At 45.6% G+C, this 12,334-nt stretch overlaps 1 protein-coding gene across 4 annotated transcripts; it reads left to right on the top strand.

The window, feature by feature from the left end:
• Nucleotides 1-2,319: 2,319 nt before the first annotated feature.
• Nucleotides 2,320-11,742, top strand: LOC119325336. 4 transcript variants are annotated; one of them, XM_037599084.1, is made up of 12 exons: nt 2,320-2,704; nt 4,143-5,258; nt 5,359-5,505; nt 6,057-6,588; nt 6,697-6,745; nt 8,018-8,095; nt 8,900-9,190; nt 9,625-9,744; nt 10,118-10,276; nt 10,364-10,395; nt 11,363-11,489; nt 11,613-11,742. In XM_037599084.1, the coding sequence occupies exons 2-4, from the start codon at nt 4,230-4,232 to the stop codon at nt 6,381-6,383; spliced, it is 1,503 nt and encodes a 500-aa protein (XP_037454981.1). In that variant the 5' UTR covers nt 2,320-2,704; nt 4,143-4,229; the 3' UTR covers nt 6,384-6,588; nt 6,697-6,745; nt 8,018-8,095; nt 8,900-9,190; nt 9,625-9,744; nt 10,118-10,276; nt 10,364-10,395; nt 11,363-11,489; nt 11,613-11,742. The 4 variants fall into 4 exon arrangements, with proteins under 4 accessions (XP_037454981.1, XP_037454980.1, XP_037454979.1 ...); XM_037599083.1 differs by lacking the exons at nt 8,900-9,190; nt 11,363-11,489; nt 11,613-11,742 and adding an exon at nt 7,792-7,933 and having other exon boundaries at nt 10,364-10,776; XM_037599082.1 differs by lacking the exons at nt 11,363-11,489; nt 11,613-11,742 and having other exon boundaries at nt 8,900-9,047; nt 10,364-10,776.
• Nucleotides 11,743-12,334: the final 592 nt, after the last annotated feature.

Genomic DNA, 12,334 nt, shown 5'->3' on the forward strand with positions numbered 1-12,334 from the left:
TCATTCGGGCGTGTGTTGTAGTCCTAAGGTTTCTAGGTTTTCAAGTTTCCTTCGTTGGTGTCATGGTGGGGCTGATGTCGATGGTGCTCATAGGAATAATGGTCTTCCAGCTCATGCTCCTGCTCGTTGGAGGTGTTGCTGGCGCCGACGAGAGGCTTGTGGAGTCCAAGTTGTTGGAGCAACTTCGATCTGGTGTTGCGTCTTTGCGTGATGGCGGGGATGGGCTGCTCTTGGAGGGCGGCGATAAATAGATGCTATGAATTTGCGGAAGACGGTGGATGTTCCGGCCTTCTGTTGAAGGGTGGGTTGGAGTTGGCCCCGGATCCAGCGTTGAAGAGGCTCGGAGGGATCGATGTTCCTTATCGGGCTAGATCCAGCTTTCCGAGGTTGACGGCCATCGTGGCTCGTTAACAGCGCAAGGGGTGGACCAACTTTTCTTTTGCATGTATGTGTTTAATCTCTGGATCGTTACTAGTATGAATACAAGTACTGTATGCCTACGGGTGTACATCTTCAAAAAGAACAAAAGAAGTAAACAATTATGCTATTTTTTAAAAAGGTTTAAATAGTATTTTTTAATGTTTTTTTATAAAAAAAGTTGAGCAACATGAAACAGAGCGAATGAGCATGCCAGTACAAAACTGCGTTTTCCTTTTTTTTTCGAGGCAAACCCGCGAAAGCTTTATTAAACCGTCACAATATTTACAGGAACAAACAAAAGCTCACCGGGGTGGCCTAACCAAGTATTGCGGCCGGTCTCCAGTGTTAAGGCATGCTTCGCAAGGTTGTGAGCCTCGAAATTCGAGGTCCGGAATTCATGACTAAAAATACAAGAAGAAATAGACCTAGATCGTCCTGTTATTTCAGGCCCATAACCCTGGCTAGGTTGTTGGGCCGAGCTGAGCTGAATCACCAAAGAAAGCCCTTGGGCCCTGGTCCAGCTGCGCTGCACGAGAGGATTGCCCAAAAAAACTGCGCGAGAGGGAGGAAGGAGCAGAACGGTGGGGGACGGAGGTCACGGAGCGCCGCATCTCCGGCGGCTGGAGGAGGAGAAAATATTGGCGCAACCTTCTTCCTCCTCCCCCCACCCCCACCCCATTCCCGGCGTCACATTTGGAGCCACTACGGGCTCGGGCGGCAGATATGGACGGGGAGCAGGCCAAGACGCGGCGTGACGACGGCGACTTAGTTCGTGAGGCCGTCCGGGCGGAGCGCGGGAGTGAGAGCTTCTCAAAGGTGCGTGCTCTACATGCCAATTGAGCCATACAACAGCCTCACCGTCGTGATGTGGGTTGCAGCAGCGGAAACGGGGGAGATGCATCTGACGCTGGTAAGGAATGAGTGGACAGGAAGAAGGATAAGACCGGGCTGGGCTCATCTCGTGTAGGACCCACCAAGCAGGAGCACGTTGGAGCGGGCGACCGGCCGAAGCTTCGGCCGGCGCACCGTCTTGAAACGTTTCCCTTACATTATGGGGCGGAGGGAGTATTATTTTTAAAAAATTAGCCACACACTACACGGGAGAAAAAGTGGAAAAGAAAAAGAAGTTTCTCCCCATTCAATTCCCACCATGGGGACGGAGGCAGAGGGTGGACAGGGAAAAAAAATAAGGCCAACAAACATATTTAACCTAGTACAGCGCACACACCACGAAGTTCTTCCAGTTGGTTCGCATCCAGCCATCCACTGCTCAAAAAAAAAATTGGTTCGCATTCCCCATCTCCCTGACACCCAGCCGCTCAGCCGCCCCATCCCCGCCGCCTCGTCGTTCATCGCCGGTCGCCTCCCGGAGACCAGCCGCACAAGAGGCTCCCCGCTCCCGCCTCTCCTTCCCGCCCACCCGGCCATCGGCACCAACTGCGCCTCCTGCGAGCTACGGCGACCCTGCCCTGCGCGGCTGCGCCCGTACCCCCAGCCGCCTACAGAGCCGGCGGCAGCCGCCCAGTCACCAGTCCGGCGGCAGCAAATCAGCAACCTGCGGTCCTGCCCCAGTTAACCCGATTTAAGGTACCGGGACACCCAATTTTCCATTCCCAATTTCTGATTTAGGGTCTGTTTTTTTTTTTTTTGCTATGCTATCCAGTACATGAACCTAACGCTGGCAACGGTTTGGACTGAAACCAGAGTTTCAGTCAGTTTTCATATCGGGTTGCTTTTGGATTGGACGAAATGAGCTAAGTCCCTAAATCAGTTCAATTTGGTCTGGGCTTTAACAATTATTGGACTGGGTTGGCCCGGTCTGGACAGGAACCAACTGGTCTCAGACCGTTCCGACCCGTAGTCTGAAACCGGATCGAGGACCAAATCGACACACGCAGCCTGAGCGCCTCCACCGCCCGCCGCCCACCGCCCACGGCCGCCAAACCGGGTCCTTTCGCCGCCGCCGCCGCCCGACTGGAGCTTGGTCGCCCCGTGCCTGCCCTTGCTCCTTCTCTCTGTCTCCCTCGCGGCGTGCTTGGCCGGACGCGCCGACGGCCACGGCGTGCACTCCGTGCCGCTCCTCTCGGCGCTGCTCGGCGGGGCCGTCGCGCTCGTCTTCCTCGCCGGCTACCTGCGCCGCAAGCGCGCCAACATCGCGCACGTGCCCCCCTCCGCGGCCGCCGTCGCCCCGGACCTGCCTAAGCAGGTCCGCCCCGCTGGCCAGAACAAGAAGGGCGGACGACACGCCCGCGTCCACCACCACCACGCCTCCGCCGCCGACAAGGTCCTCCATCTCATCACATCTCATCTCCATCCCCATCTCGCTCACACGCATACTGCACACTGGGATGGGATCCATGATTGAACACACATAGTACTAGCTACTAGTATCGATCTTACTCTCACAGGCAGGGATCAGTCAGTGGTGTCTTTGATTCAATTCTGATCAGACAGCGCCCACTGACAGACCCCAAGCAACAATGTTTACTAGCTATAACTGTTTATATCCATTGTGTTCTCATTGCGCTCTTAAAACCCAAATCCCTGACTAGATAGAAGTTCACAAATTTGCGGCGGCCAAAATCCGGTGGGCGATGGTGACTTGGTCACACCGGCTTGCGGCGGCTAGCTTTAATTTGGTGTTGTTTCAGCTTTGAATAGTTTCAGTTACACAGTTGCAAATGCTAATGGAATTCAGAATTTTATGTGGACAATAATCCTTTGGAGGCTGTTGTTTCCGTTACGCAAACAAATCACATGCTAACATCATTCATTCTGAACAACTTCTTTCTATTGCTTGCCTATTGGTTTATGGGCTCCCAGAGAACCTGACAAGATATATTAGCTAGATTTTTTAAGTTGACAAAATGGGAAGGAAAAACTGCAGTGTAGGATCACTCTGAACATAAAATTCTGAATCAGAGACAATACCCACATGTGTGCATGCTGCATCTTCATTTTCAGAGTGATTAAGAAAAAAAGTTCTTTTTCTTTGCATTTTAGGTCCGATTATGATGCTCCTGTTAAGTACCTATGCACATTTTAGGTTCAGGTTCAGTCAAAAAATTTACATGGAGCGTTCAGGTTCAGTCAAGAACACATTTTATGTACCAACTCAGGTATCAAGAAGAAAGCCGGGGTACAAGAAACCATTCAGAAAAGGGAGATGGATGTCCAGCATTTATGTAAAATGCATTCTGTAACTGAGTAATTGTGTAACATCCAGCATTCTGTGTAATAATTTTAGACCCCATGCTGTAACATCCAACGGCTACTTAGTTAGTCAGCAAGCTATCCTTTTCCTAGTAAAACTGGGTTGCCATTCTTATTCCTTGTCCATGGATCGAAACTATGGGTTAAATCCATAAATGGCATATAGTTTGGATTGGTCTGGGTGGAAAACGCATGTAGTTTGGTTTGGTTTGGATGCTAGCTTAATTATTTTGGTTTGGTTTGGTTTGGTTGCTAGAGGTGTAGTCATATGGTTTGGGCTGGGTTTAGTTTGGATGTCAAACTATTCCCAGGTTTACATGAACCGAACACACGCACATCATTTCTGCCCCCAATTAGCCTTATTGATTGAAAGTAAATCCTTATTGCAGAATTATTGCAAAACTGAGAATTTTAGTAAGATTGTAAGACCATATTGATCTATTTATATGTGCTATTGGTAATTACTTCCAACGTTCACATGACATGTTGTTGTCAAATTTTGGTTTTAGGACCACCCTGGTTTCAAATCCTAGATCCGCCAGGGACTATCGATTTCAGCGGCTTGCCGGCGGGGGTCGAAGGAGAGTCGGATCGAGATGGTCGCGCCGAGGAGGAGGCGGCGCTCACCGTCCGGTCCAGATGGACGGCCACACGCGGGAGGTGGCGAGCGGAGCGCCAGAGGAGCCATGGCCTCGGAGCAGAAGGCCGCCGCTAGGGTTTCAGTCAATCGGCCGGCCCCGTCGCCCAAGCTCAACGCCGGCGCGGACCGGATCAACGCTCTCCCCGACCACCTCCTCCTCGAGATCCTCGAGCGCCTTGACCTGCGCGAGGCGGTCCGTGCCGGGGCGCTCTCGAGACGGTGGCGGCGCCTCCCCAAGCACCTCTCGCGCGTGGACCTCGACGTCGCTCACTTCCAGGGCGCGACGCCGCTCGAGGCCATGGACGCGTTCACAGGTGCGGCCTGGTCGCTGCTCGCCGGGGTTCCCCTCGCCGAGAGCAGCGCCCTCAAGTCCCTTATCCTCGGCTTCTACATGCCTTCCCCTTCTCACCTGAGCACCATAGGCCGCCTCGTCCAGGACGTCGTGAGCTTGGGCCAGACCGAATGCCTTGAGTTTTGCATATCCGTGCCGTCCCGAAGCAACACCGTCCCGCAGCTTGCTGAGATTGGGCGGCAGTTCATGTCCTTCTGCCGCACCTACCCGGTCGCCTTCTCTTGGCTCACGAGTCTTGCACTCGAGCGCCTTGCATTTGGCACTTCTGACATCACCGAACTCATTCGCGCTTGTGGTAGGCTCAGGTGCCTCATCCTGGGTCTCTGCAGAATGGTTGATCTGCACTCCACACTTAAGATCGACACGCCGCACTCTGGGATCCAGGAGCTCAAGTTCACCTTTGTTGGGTGCATGCAGATCAACCTCATTTCTGTCCCTAAGCTTAGGCAAGTGGTGTGCCATTATTGCTTCTCGAGCTATGTTCCACTGCACTTTGGCTATGTTCCTGAGCTTCGCAATGTAATACTCAATTCTAGAGCCAGGGCATGGCAGAGGCCATTTGCGCTGAGCGAGTGCCTGTCAAGGAGTGCCAGCAATCTGTCAAGTCTTCATCTCGGTTTCAAGCAACAAATGGTACAATTAATTTCTGTGCATCACTTAAATATCTTGTGCATCTACATACCATATGTTCTTCTCTACCAATTTCAGCTGTGTATTTATGTTCTTGCTGTAGATTCGGATTCTGCCAGAACATCCGAAGAAGCTCACTGCTATGTTCAGAAACCTGACCTCTGTGTTTCTTTGGGGTATCTTCAATGAGTGTGATCTGAACTGGACACTGTTTATCCTTGAAGCTGCACCTTGCCTAACGTGTATTGATGTAAGTGTTACTTGACCTTCTTTTTAGTTTAGTCCACATCTTAGCATGTACATGACTTATTCTACATTTTTACAATAATATGTTCTAAGGTTATTCAGCATTAAAAATGTACCAGCAAGTTGATCTAATTTCCAACTACTCACCAGCTTATTACAAATACTAAAAGTAATGCATACAAGCCACATTCTATTTTTGCTGCGAGACAATGTCCATGCAAAAAACAAACTGCAGGATATCTCATGTTAAGAGTTCTCCAAAAGTTCGTCCTATGTTTTCCTCGAGGAGGAAAGCCCTGGCCTCTTGATGGAAATTCTTTATCACTCAAAGTATCTTGGTCGAAAGAAATACAAGGAATATAGTTGTAATTTCATAAGAACCCCGGAAGCATATTCATCTGTCGTACTTTACCTAGGATTTAATTCATGCAAATTTCTCCAAAATCTAGGGGCCTATACTTATATTTAATTGCAATTGTTGTCACGTTGTCGTTCACGGGTTGGTGGCAAGTTTAATTAACATGAGTTATTTACTTTCTACGTCCTTGCTTGAAGTTATCTCGACATTCATGCATCGAGACGCCCGACAACAGTGCCGAGAAGACCAACGTGGTGTGGGAGCCATCCAAGGATTTGAAGCACCTAAACTTGAAGTTGCTGGTGATCCACGGGTGCGAGGATGAAGACAAGGTGACAGACTATGTAAGGCTTGTGATGGAACGAGCTGTGTGGCCGTTGATAATCCAGCTGCAGGATGAATTCCCATGCAGCGACTGCAATGCCACCAACCTTGACAGATCCAAGGCGGACAAAGCTAGCAGACGCCGGATTAAGGAGCGACTCGCGCATGGATCATCCTCATTTGTGGAGATAATTATCTGATATGTCAAGGAATGCTGGTAGTCTCATAACGCTCACAGGCTTGCAGGAGCTAGAGCAATGACTGTGTGAGGCACATCCAGTAGTAATTCTGATTTCTAGTTATTGGTAGCTTAAGAATACTTGATTGGTGTGGACCTCGCGGTGTAGCTAAATTATGTGTGTACTGTAATCTGGATTACAGAGAATGTCTTAAGAAGATGCCAATGTCAGTGCCTGCTCCTTTTCTACTATTTATTTATCAGTAAATATTTATTAATTAGAGTGGAAGGATGAACTCTTCTAACTTTTGTATGCTTATTACTGAACAAACTAGGAATGGAGAGTGGGGTTATCATGTTATGCTGCAGGCTGCCGCGGACTTGGTAAGCATGATTCTTCCTCACCTTGTTATAGTACCAATCTGTCGCACCTGTGTGTACATCCTCAAGGTGTCTATGTGGTGCATATAGTACACGATTGACTAATAGTAATTTAGTTTTGACTTCGGTCATATCAGAATAGTTTTATGAATGAACTATTGCTGGTAAGCTCCTCTTGCTCTTCTATTGCCTAGCTTTATTTAGTTTCCAGCATCAAGGAATAGTGCATAAATAAGAAAACTGAGACTCTGATAACTTTGTTGAAGTGCTTTCAGATCCATCTTAATTTCTTTAAAGGAGTACCCACTGCCTTTTCAAAATTGTATAGTGTTTTCATTGAATACTCATGCCCTTTAAAAGTTTAAATTCAGTTTGTCTTACAAGCTCACCATGTTCCTTTTAACAAAATTAATGCAATGATTTGCTATGTCTGACAAAGGCTGGTCAATCGGGCATCGGCTGAAACCAGTCAATTTTTTGGCCCTTACTCATATAGTTATTCATATGAAGTTATTCAGTTATGTTTGGCATGGTCCAGAGGTGATTATACGACCTATTCCATTTGCTTTTCCTGTAGGCCATGGAAGTCAGTGGGGGGTTTGGCTCTTACTCATATAGTTATTAATATGAAATTAAATATGGATGGTTGGGATTCACGTATGGGTGAGGAGGGTGCCCGATTGGTTCAGAACCCTAGCTGGTTCTCATATTTATGTTTGAGGAATCCTTCGATTGAGAATTTGCAATGGTTGCTGGTTAGGTTCACGACATGGAAACGTTAACAGTGTGTTCTCTGCCGAGATGTTAATTGAACTTCAAAAGAAATCAGTTGGTTGTTTGTCTAAAATTATTTCAAACCTGAGAACTTGGGGTTGCTTAGAGTTAGATATGTTGTAAAAGGTTATCGTGCTGCTATACTACTGATGAGTCACAAATGGTCGATAAATATTTTCATGGATCTTATCGACTAACTCTAATTAGCATTACTAGCTTATTTATCATTTCCTTAATTGGTAATAATATATGTAATGCTCACTCTGCTTTTGAAGGTTCCTATATATATACTAAGAAAGGCGGGGCTTCTTTTCTTTAGCATGAATCTGCTTATTTTCTCCATCCCTTTTCACTGGCTTGGGGTGGTAGCATTGTTTACTGGATGATTACCAATGGAATCATTTCGGCTAAGAAAATGTATTGTCTTTTGATATCTGATGCGACCATTTCCTGATATTAATTAGTGATCACATGGTTTCCTTGTGTCAAATTTTATGGCAGCTGCAGGGCTGGAGGCGGCATTCGGGGTTGGAGATGGCAGGAGAAGCAGAGCTCCCTTGTGCCACTCTCTCTACAAAGGTGATGCTTGCTCCCATTCATGGCTTGGTTTGCTAATTTAGTTGGACTTGTGATTAACTAACAGTTCTTACATATATGTGCTTTCGTTAAGAAGAATAAGCTACCATGCTAGATTAGTTGATCCAGGGCTTAAGTTATATACCAAAATAATGCTGAGAGTTCTGTCAGAAGTACCTTCAGCCTTTTTATTTTTTATATTCTGTTTTGAGCACTCATTTAATGTCATTTGCAGTCTGAAGTAGAAAAATATCATAAAGAGCTTGATGACTTCTATCATTATTGGTCATAGTATATTAAAGGGTGTTTAGGTGACCAATTAGGAAATAATCAATTGTGAGTGCTTAATATGGTTACAGCCTGTCATATAAATTACCAAAATGTTCAGAATTGGGATGTGTGAATGCTCTGTCTTTTCAGTTACATAGATTCATTATTCAGTCCTCGGGCCATCTACTTACTGGAATAGGCAACAAATGTAGGAGGGTAGACTATAGAAACTGGTCTTAGGCTGCAAAAGTAGTGGGACGAACATCACTTAGCAGTATACAACTTCATGACATATTCTTAGGTTTATGCTTGATTATTTGCATGATTTTGGTTGCTCCCAACTCTGTTCTTAGCTGAAGCTTATTCATCAAAATTCATGGACATTGGAGGACATATTTATATGTATAGTAAGCCTTTTATTTTCTGGGTGACATTTACCAACCCGTCCACCTGAGCATGATGCTGCCACTGCTCTCCCCATCAAGGTCGCCCCTAGGAGCTCCTCCTGATCCACCAGTTGGCGCTCTCCCTTTGTAGGGAGGCGAGGAGCACCGGCAGATCGAGTCCCCAGTGTTTTCCTCTACGGCTCTCGATGAGGCAGATCGGGCCCCAAGTCGCGATCTTCATCGCGTGATGGCCTCGTCGGAGCTCTGCTGCCTGGAGCTCCACTCCGTCGAGGTTCCAGGTCACCCCCTCTCTCTGCGTGTCTCTCTCTCTGACCGCTGCTCCTCCCGTCGTCGGAGCTCATGCGGGAGATGTTGTATGCTCAAGGACGGATTGGTTGGTTTATTTGGTAAAATATTTCTCAACAAAATCACATGTACCAAGGTACTATACTGATCCAGAAAAGGTTTTTGCAACATTAGGGGGCTATATGCAGAAGATACGTAGTGTGTTTTCTTATCATGCTTACTGTCACATGTTTCCTCTTTATTGGGTGATTGTTAATTACTTAATTATATTGTTTTGATGCAAATTGATGTAACAGTGTTTCTGCAAAATTGCCTTTCGACATGCTCTGTCTGTATCACCTGTGTATATATATGTTTATTTGGCTGCTTTATGTTTCCCCACTCAATCATGTTGAAAGGGTTCTTCCACTCGTACGACTAAATTAAAATATGGTGAAAATATATAAGTTTTGGTTCTACTGTACCCTCCAGTTTAGGTTACTAATGTGGTTGGTTGATGTTTATACTATAACAGATCTTACTAGGTACATGCTAACAGTAATCCTCTTTGTTTAATTTGACATTTACCAGGGCTCATCTTGGTTCTACTATACTCTCAGTCGTATTGTTAAATTAATAATTGACATGCTGATGCTCAGTGGTTAAGACTCTGCAGTGAACCATGCCTTTGTGAGAGGACCAAGACAAGAGGTAACATACTGGCATGGCGTAGTAGTATATACAACAGTTCTTTTGTTATAACGGCTTATAATTATCATCAGATTTTATCATTATTCCTCATAAAATAGTATGTATATATCATATGTAAATTTCATATTTCCTCTGTTTGGATCGGCAACTGGCAAATGTAAAAACTAAATAGAACCGGGTCATGTGATTAGAAATAGAATAGCTCACATCTCCTTTCACGGCATTGGTAGTTTGGTAGGTCAGTAAAACTAAGTGAACGATGTAATAGTCTATAAGATGTATCAATTTGTCGTATGACCCCGTCTCTCACTATCAAACACATGTCTCTCACTTCATACTTCTCGAAAGTCAAACACTTATGCTCAATACGCAGGACTGTGTGTCCAGTATGGTACAACCCTTGGGCGCAGATGCATCTATGCAAAGAAGATAAAAATATCTCCGTACGAGCTTGATCGACTAAGGCAATTTGACACCAAAACCTACCATCAGGTACTACATTTGTGGGAGGAACAAGACTTCCATCACTCTGGTGAAATCTCTACCTGCACATTCTTCTTGATCGAAATAATCTCTGCTTGCCGGTGATATTGACCATCATATGCTTCCATGTTTTCAGTAATTCTCATCTCCGTGGAGATACCTTGCAAGGTACTGTGAACATCATATTGATAACATGTGGGTTTGCCTTGCGCGTGGGTGTGCTATGGAGCAGGTCAGAATTATTAAGGGTGTCGATGGGAGAGCGACTATCACAAGAAATTGGTCAAAACTTTGTGACAACAACAGAGCTTCCAGAGCATCATATATGTGCCTTTACCTTCAATGCTAAAAATGCAACTGTTACACACTGTGTACCCACTTTTTAGAAGATCGATTACGAAGTTGCACTCATGTCAAGTGGCTATCTTTTGTGATCTTACGAACGCACTGAAATTGATTTTGCCTTATAGTCTCGTGATGATATTGAGCAATGCTGTCTCGCTACTATCACAATTGAATATTTCTTCTTCGCTTTATTGTTATCCTGTATGAATGTGTATGCTAAACCTGGATTCCTACTGACTTAGTATTATTTGCTTGATCAAAACATGGGACCGGCACCCTCGTGCCAAGGCGCGATATCGATCTAGTACATGAGATTGTAGGTAAACGTGAGCATCAGTAGTGCAGAAAATTCCATGGTCTTCCCATTGGACATGCATCACCTATTGTTTGACCATGTAACTGGAGAAGCTAAAAACATGGACAGATCAGCTCATTTAGAAGCACACATCTTATTTTCTTTTGGGTTTCCGAAGAACATCATTAGGCCCTGACTAGATTTAGAAAGGGACCTTGTTGCTTAAAAATGTGAGATCAAACTCTCTGGGTGGACTTACGCACTCGTTCTGGTCTCTGCAATTATAGGAGTTTGCTAGCTACGCATTTCAGCGTGCAGTCGTGCCCACGTTTGCGCCCCTAGCTTTGCAAGAAAACGGATTGTTTAGCTGTCTGAATAGTGTTTAGTGTCTCCTCATTTATCTGAAAAGAGTGTATCACCTGAAAAGGATTTTTTTAGCTTTCTATGCATTTATGTTATTGCAGATGCTCACAGTGCATTTCTTTCATCATGAAGGTATAACTCAAATGTTTTTTGCGCTGGAGGAGGTGATAGTACAACCATATACTCACTAAGATGGCAAGGCTGTGTCAGGACCCAATTATGTGTTATCTGAAGAATTCAACACTGCATCGTCGATTCAGTTAAGTTTGAACGAAACAACTCTGACGCTCCTCCTGTCTCCGTAACGCTTCACTAGTTATGAAGACAATGAGTGTAGATAGCATCGCTGTTCTAATAATACACATGTATTTATGTGTGGCAGATAGTTGACTTCAGTTTGCAAAGAAGTTGGAAGCAGACTTCAGGACTTACATAGCATGTGGCATAGCTGACTCTCTAGCTGCAGTGATTGTTCTTGGCAAGGGGCATGAGTTTACTGCTGACCGGTAAGTTGTTTTGCACCCCCTGTGTACTAGTGTATGGTCTTCCAAATTATGCATGTGCTCAACATTGTTATATACTCCCTCCGTTCCTAAATATAAGTCTTTTTAGAGATTCCACTATGGAGTAAAATGAGTGAATCTACACTCTAAAAGATGTCTATATACATCCGTATGTAGTTTGTAGTGGAATCTCTAAAAAGACTTACATTTAGGAACGGATGGAGTACTATATTTTGTATTAGAAAATTTACAGAGAGTAAATACTCTCCGTAGCTTGTGCTTTGTGTTCCCGAGTGAATTGGCTACTTTCTTCATTTACAGAAGTAAAAACTAATTTGGGGGCTCCATTTTCTTGGGGGGCCTGTGCAGTTACACATCCAGCACATGTTCCCCATACGGGCCTGATCGGCTGCTGCGAGGTTTCTCATTTTATCAGTCAGTTCCATCAGGCAAGGTCAGTGTACGTATCACCACATATTTTGAGCCCAGCCCAGAAACGTGCGTGACTCCCGTTGGTGGCTTCGTGCCGTCGGTCCCCATTACGGTGACCTATTGACCCTTTCTCGTAGTCACATTCGATTCCAGTGACGGAACAAGGTGC

The sequence above is a fragment of the Triticum dicoccoides genome, chromosome 6B (genome assembly GCF_002162155.2).
Source record: "Triticum dicoccoides isolate Atlit2015 ecotype Zavitan chromosome 6B, WEW_v2.0, whole genome shotgun sequence".
NCBI lineage: Eukaryota > Viridiplantae > Streptophyta > Magnoliopsida > Poales > Poaceae > Triticum > Triticum dicoccoides.

Coding starts and splice junctions, on each gene's coding strand:
- LOC119325336 (XM_037599084.1), top strand. CDS start 4,230: ATGGTCGCGCCGAGGAGGAGGCGGCGCTCACCGTCCGGTCCAGATGGA. Junction 5,259..5,358: donor TCGGTTTCAAGCAACAAATG/GTACAATTAATT, acceptor TTCTTGCTGTAG/ATTCGGATTCTGCCAGAACA. Junction 5,506..6,056: donor CTTGCCTAACGTGTATTGAT/GTAAGTGTTACT, acceptor CCTTGCTTGAAG/TTATCTCGACATTCATGCAT.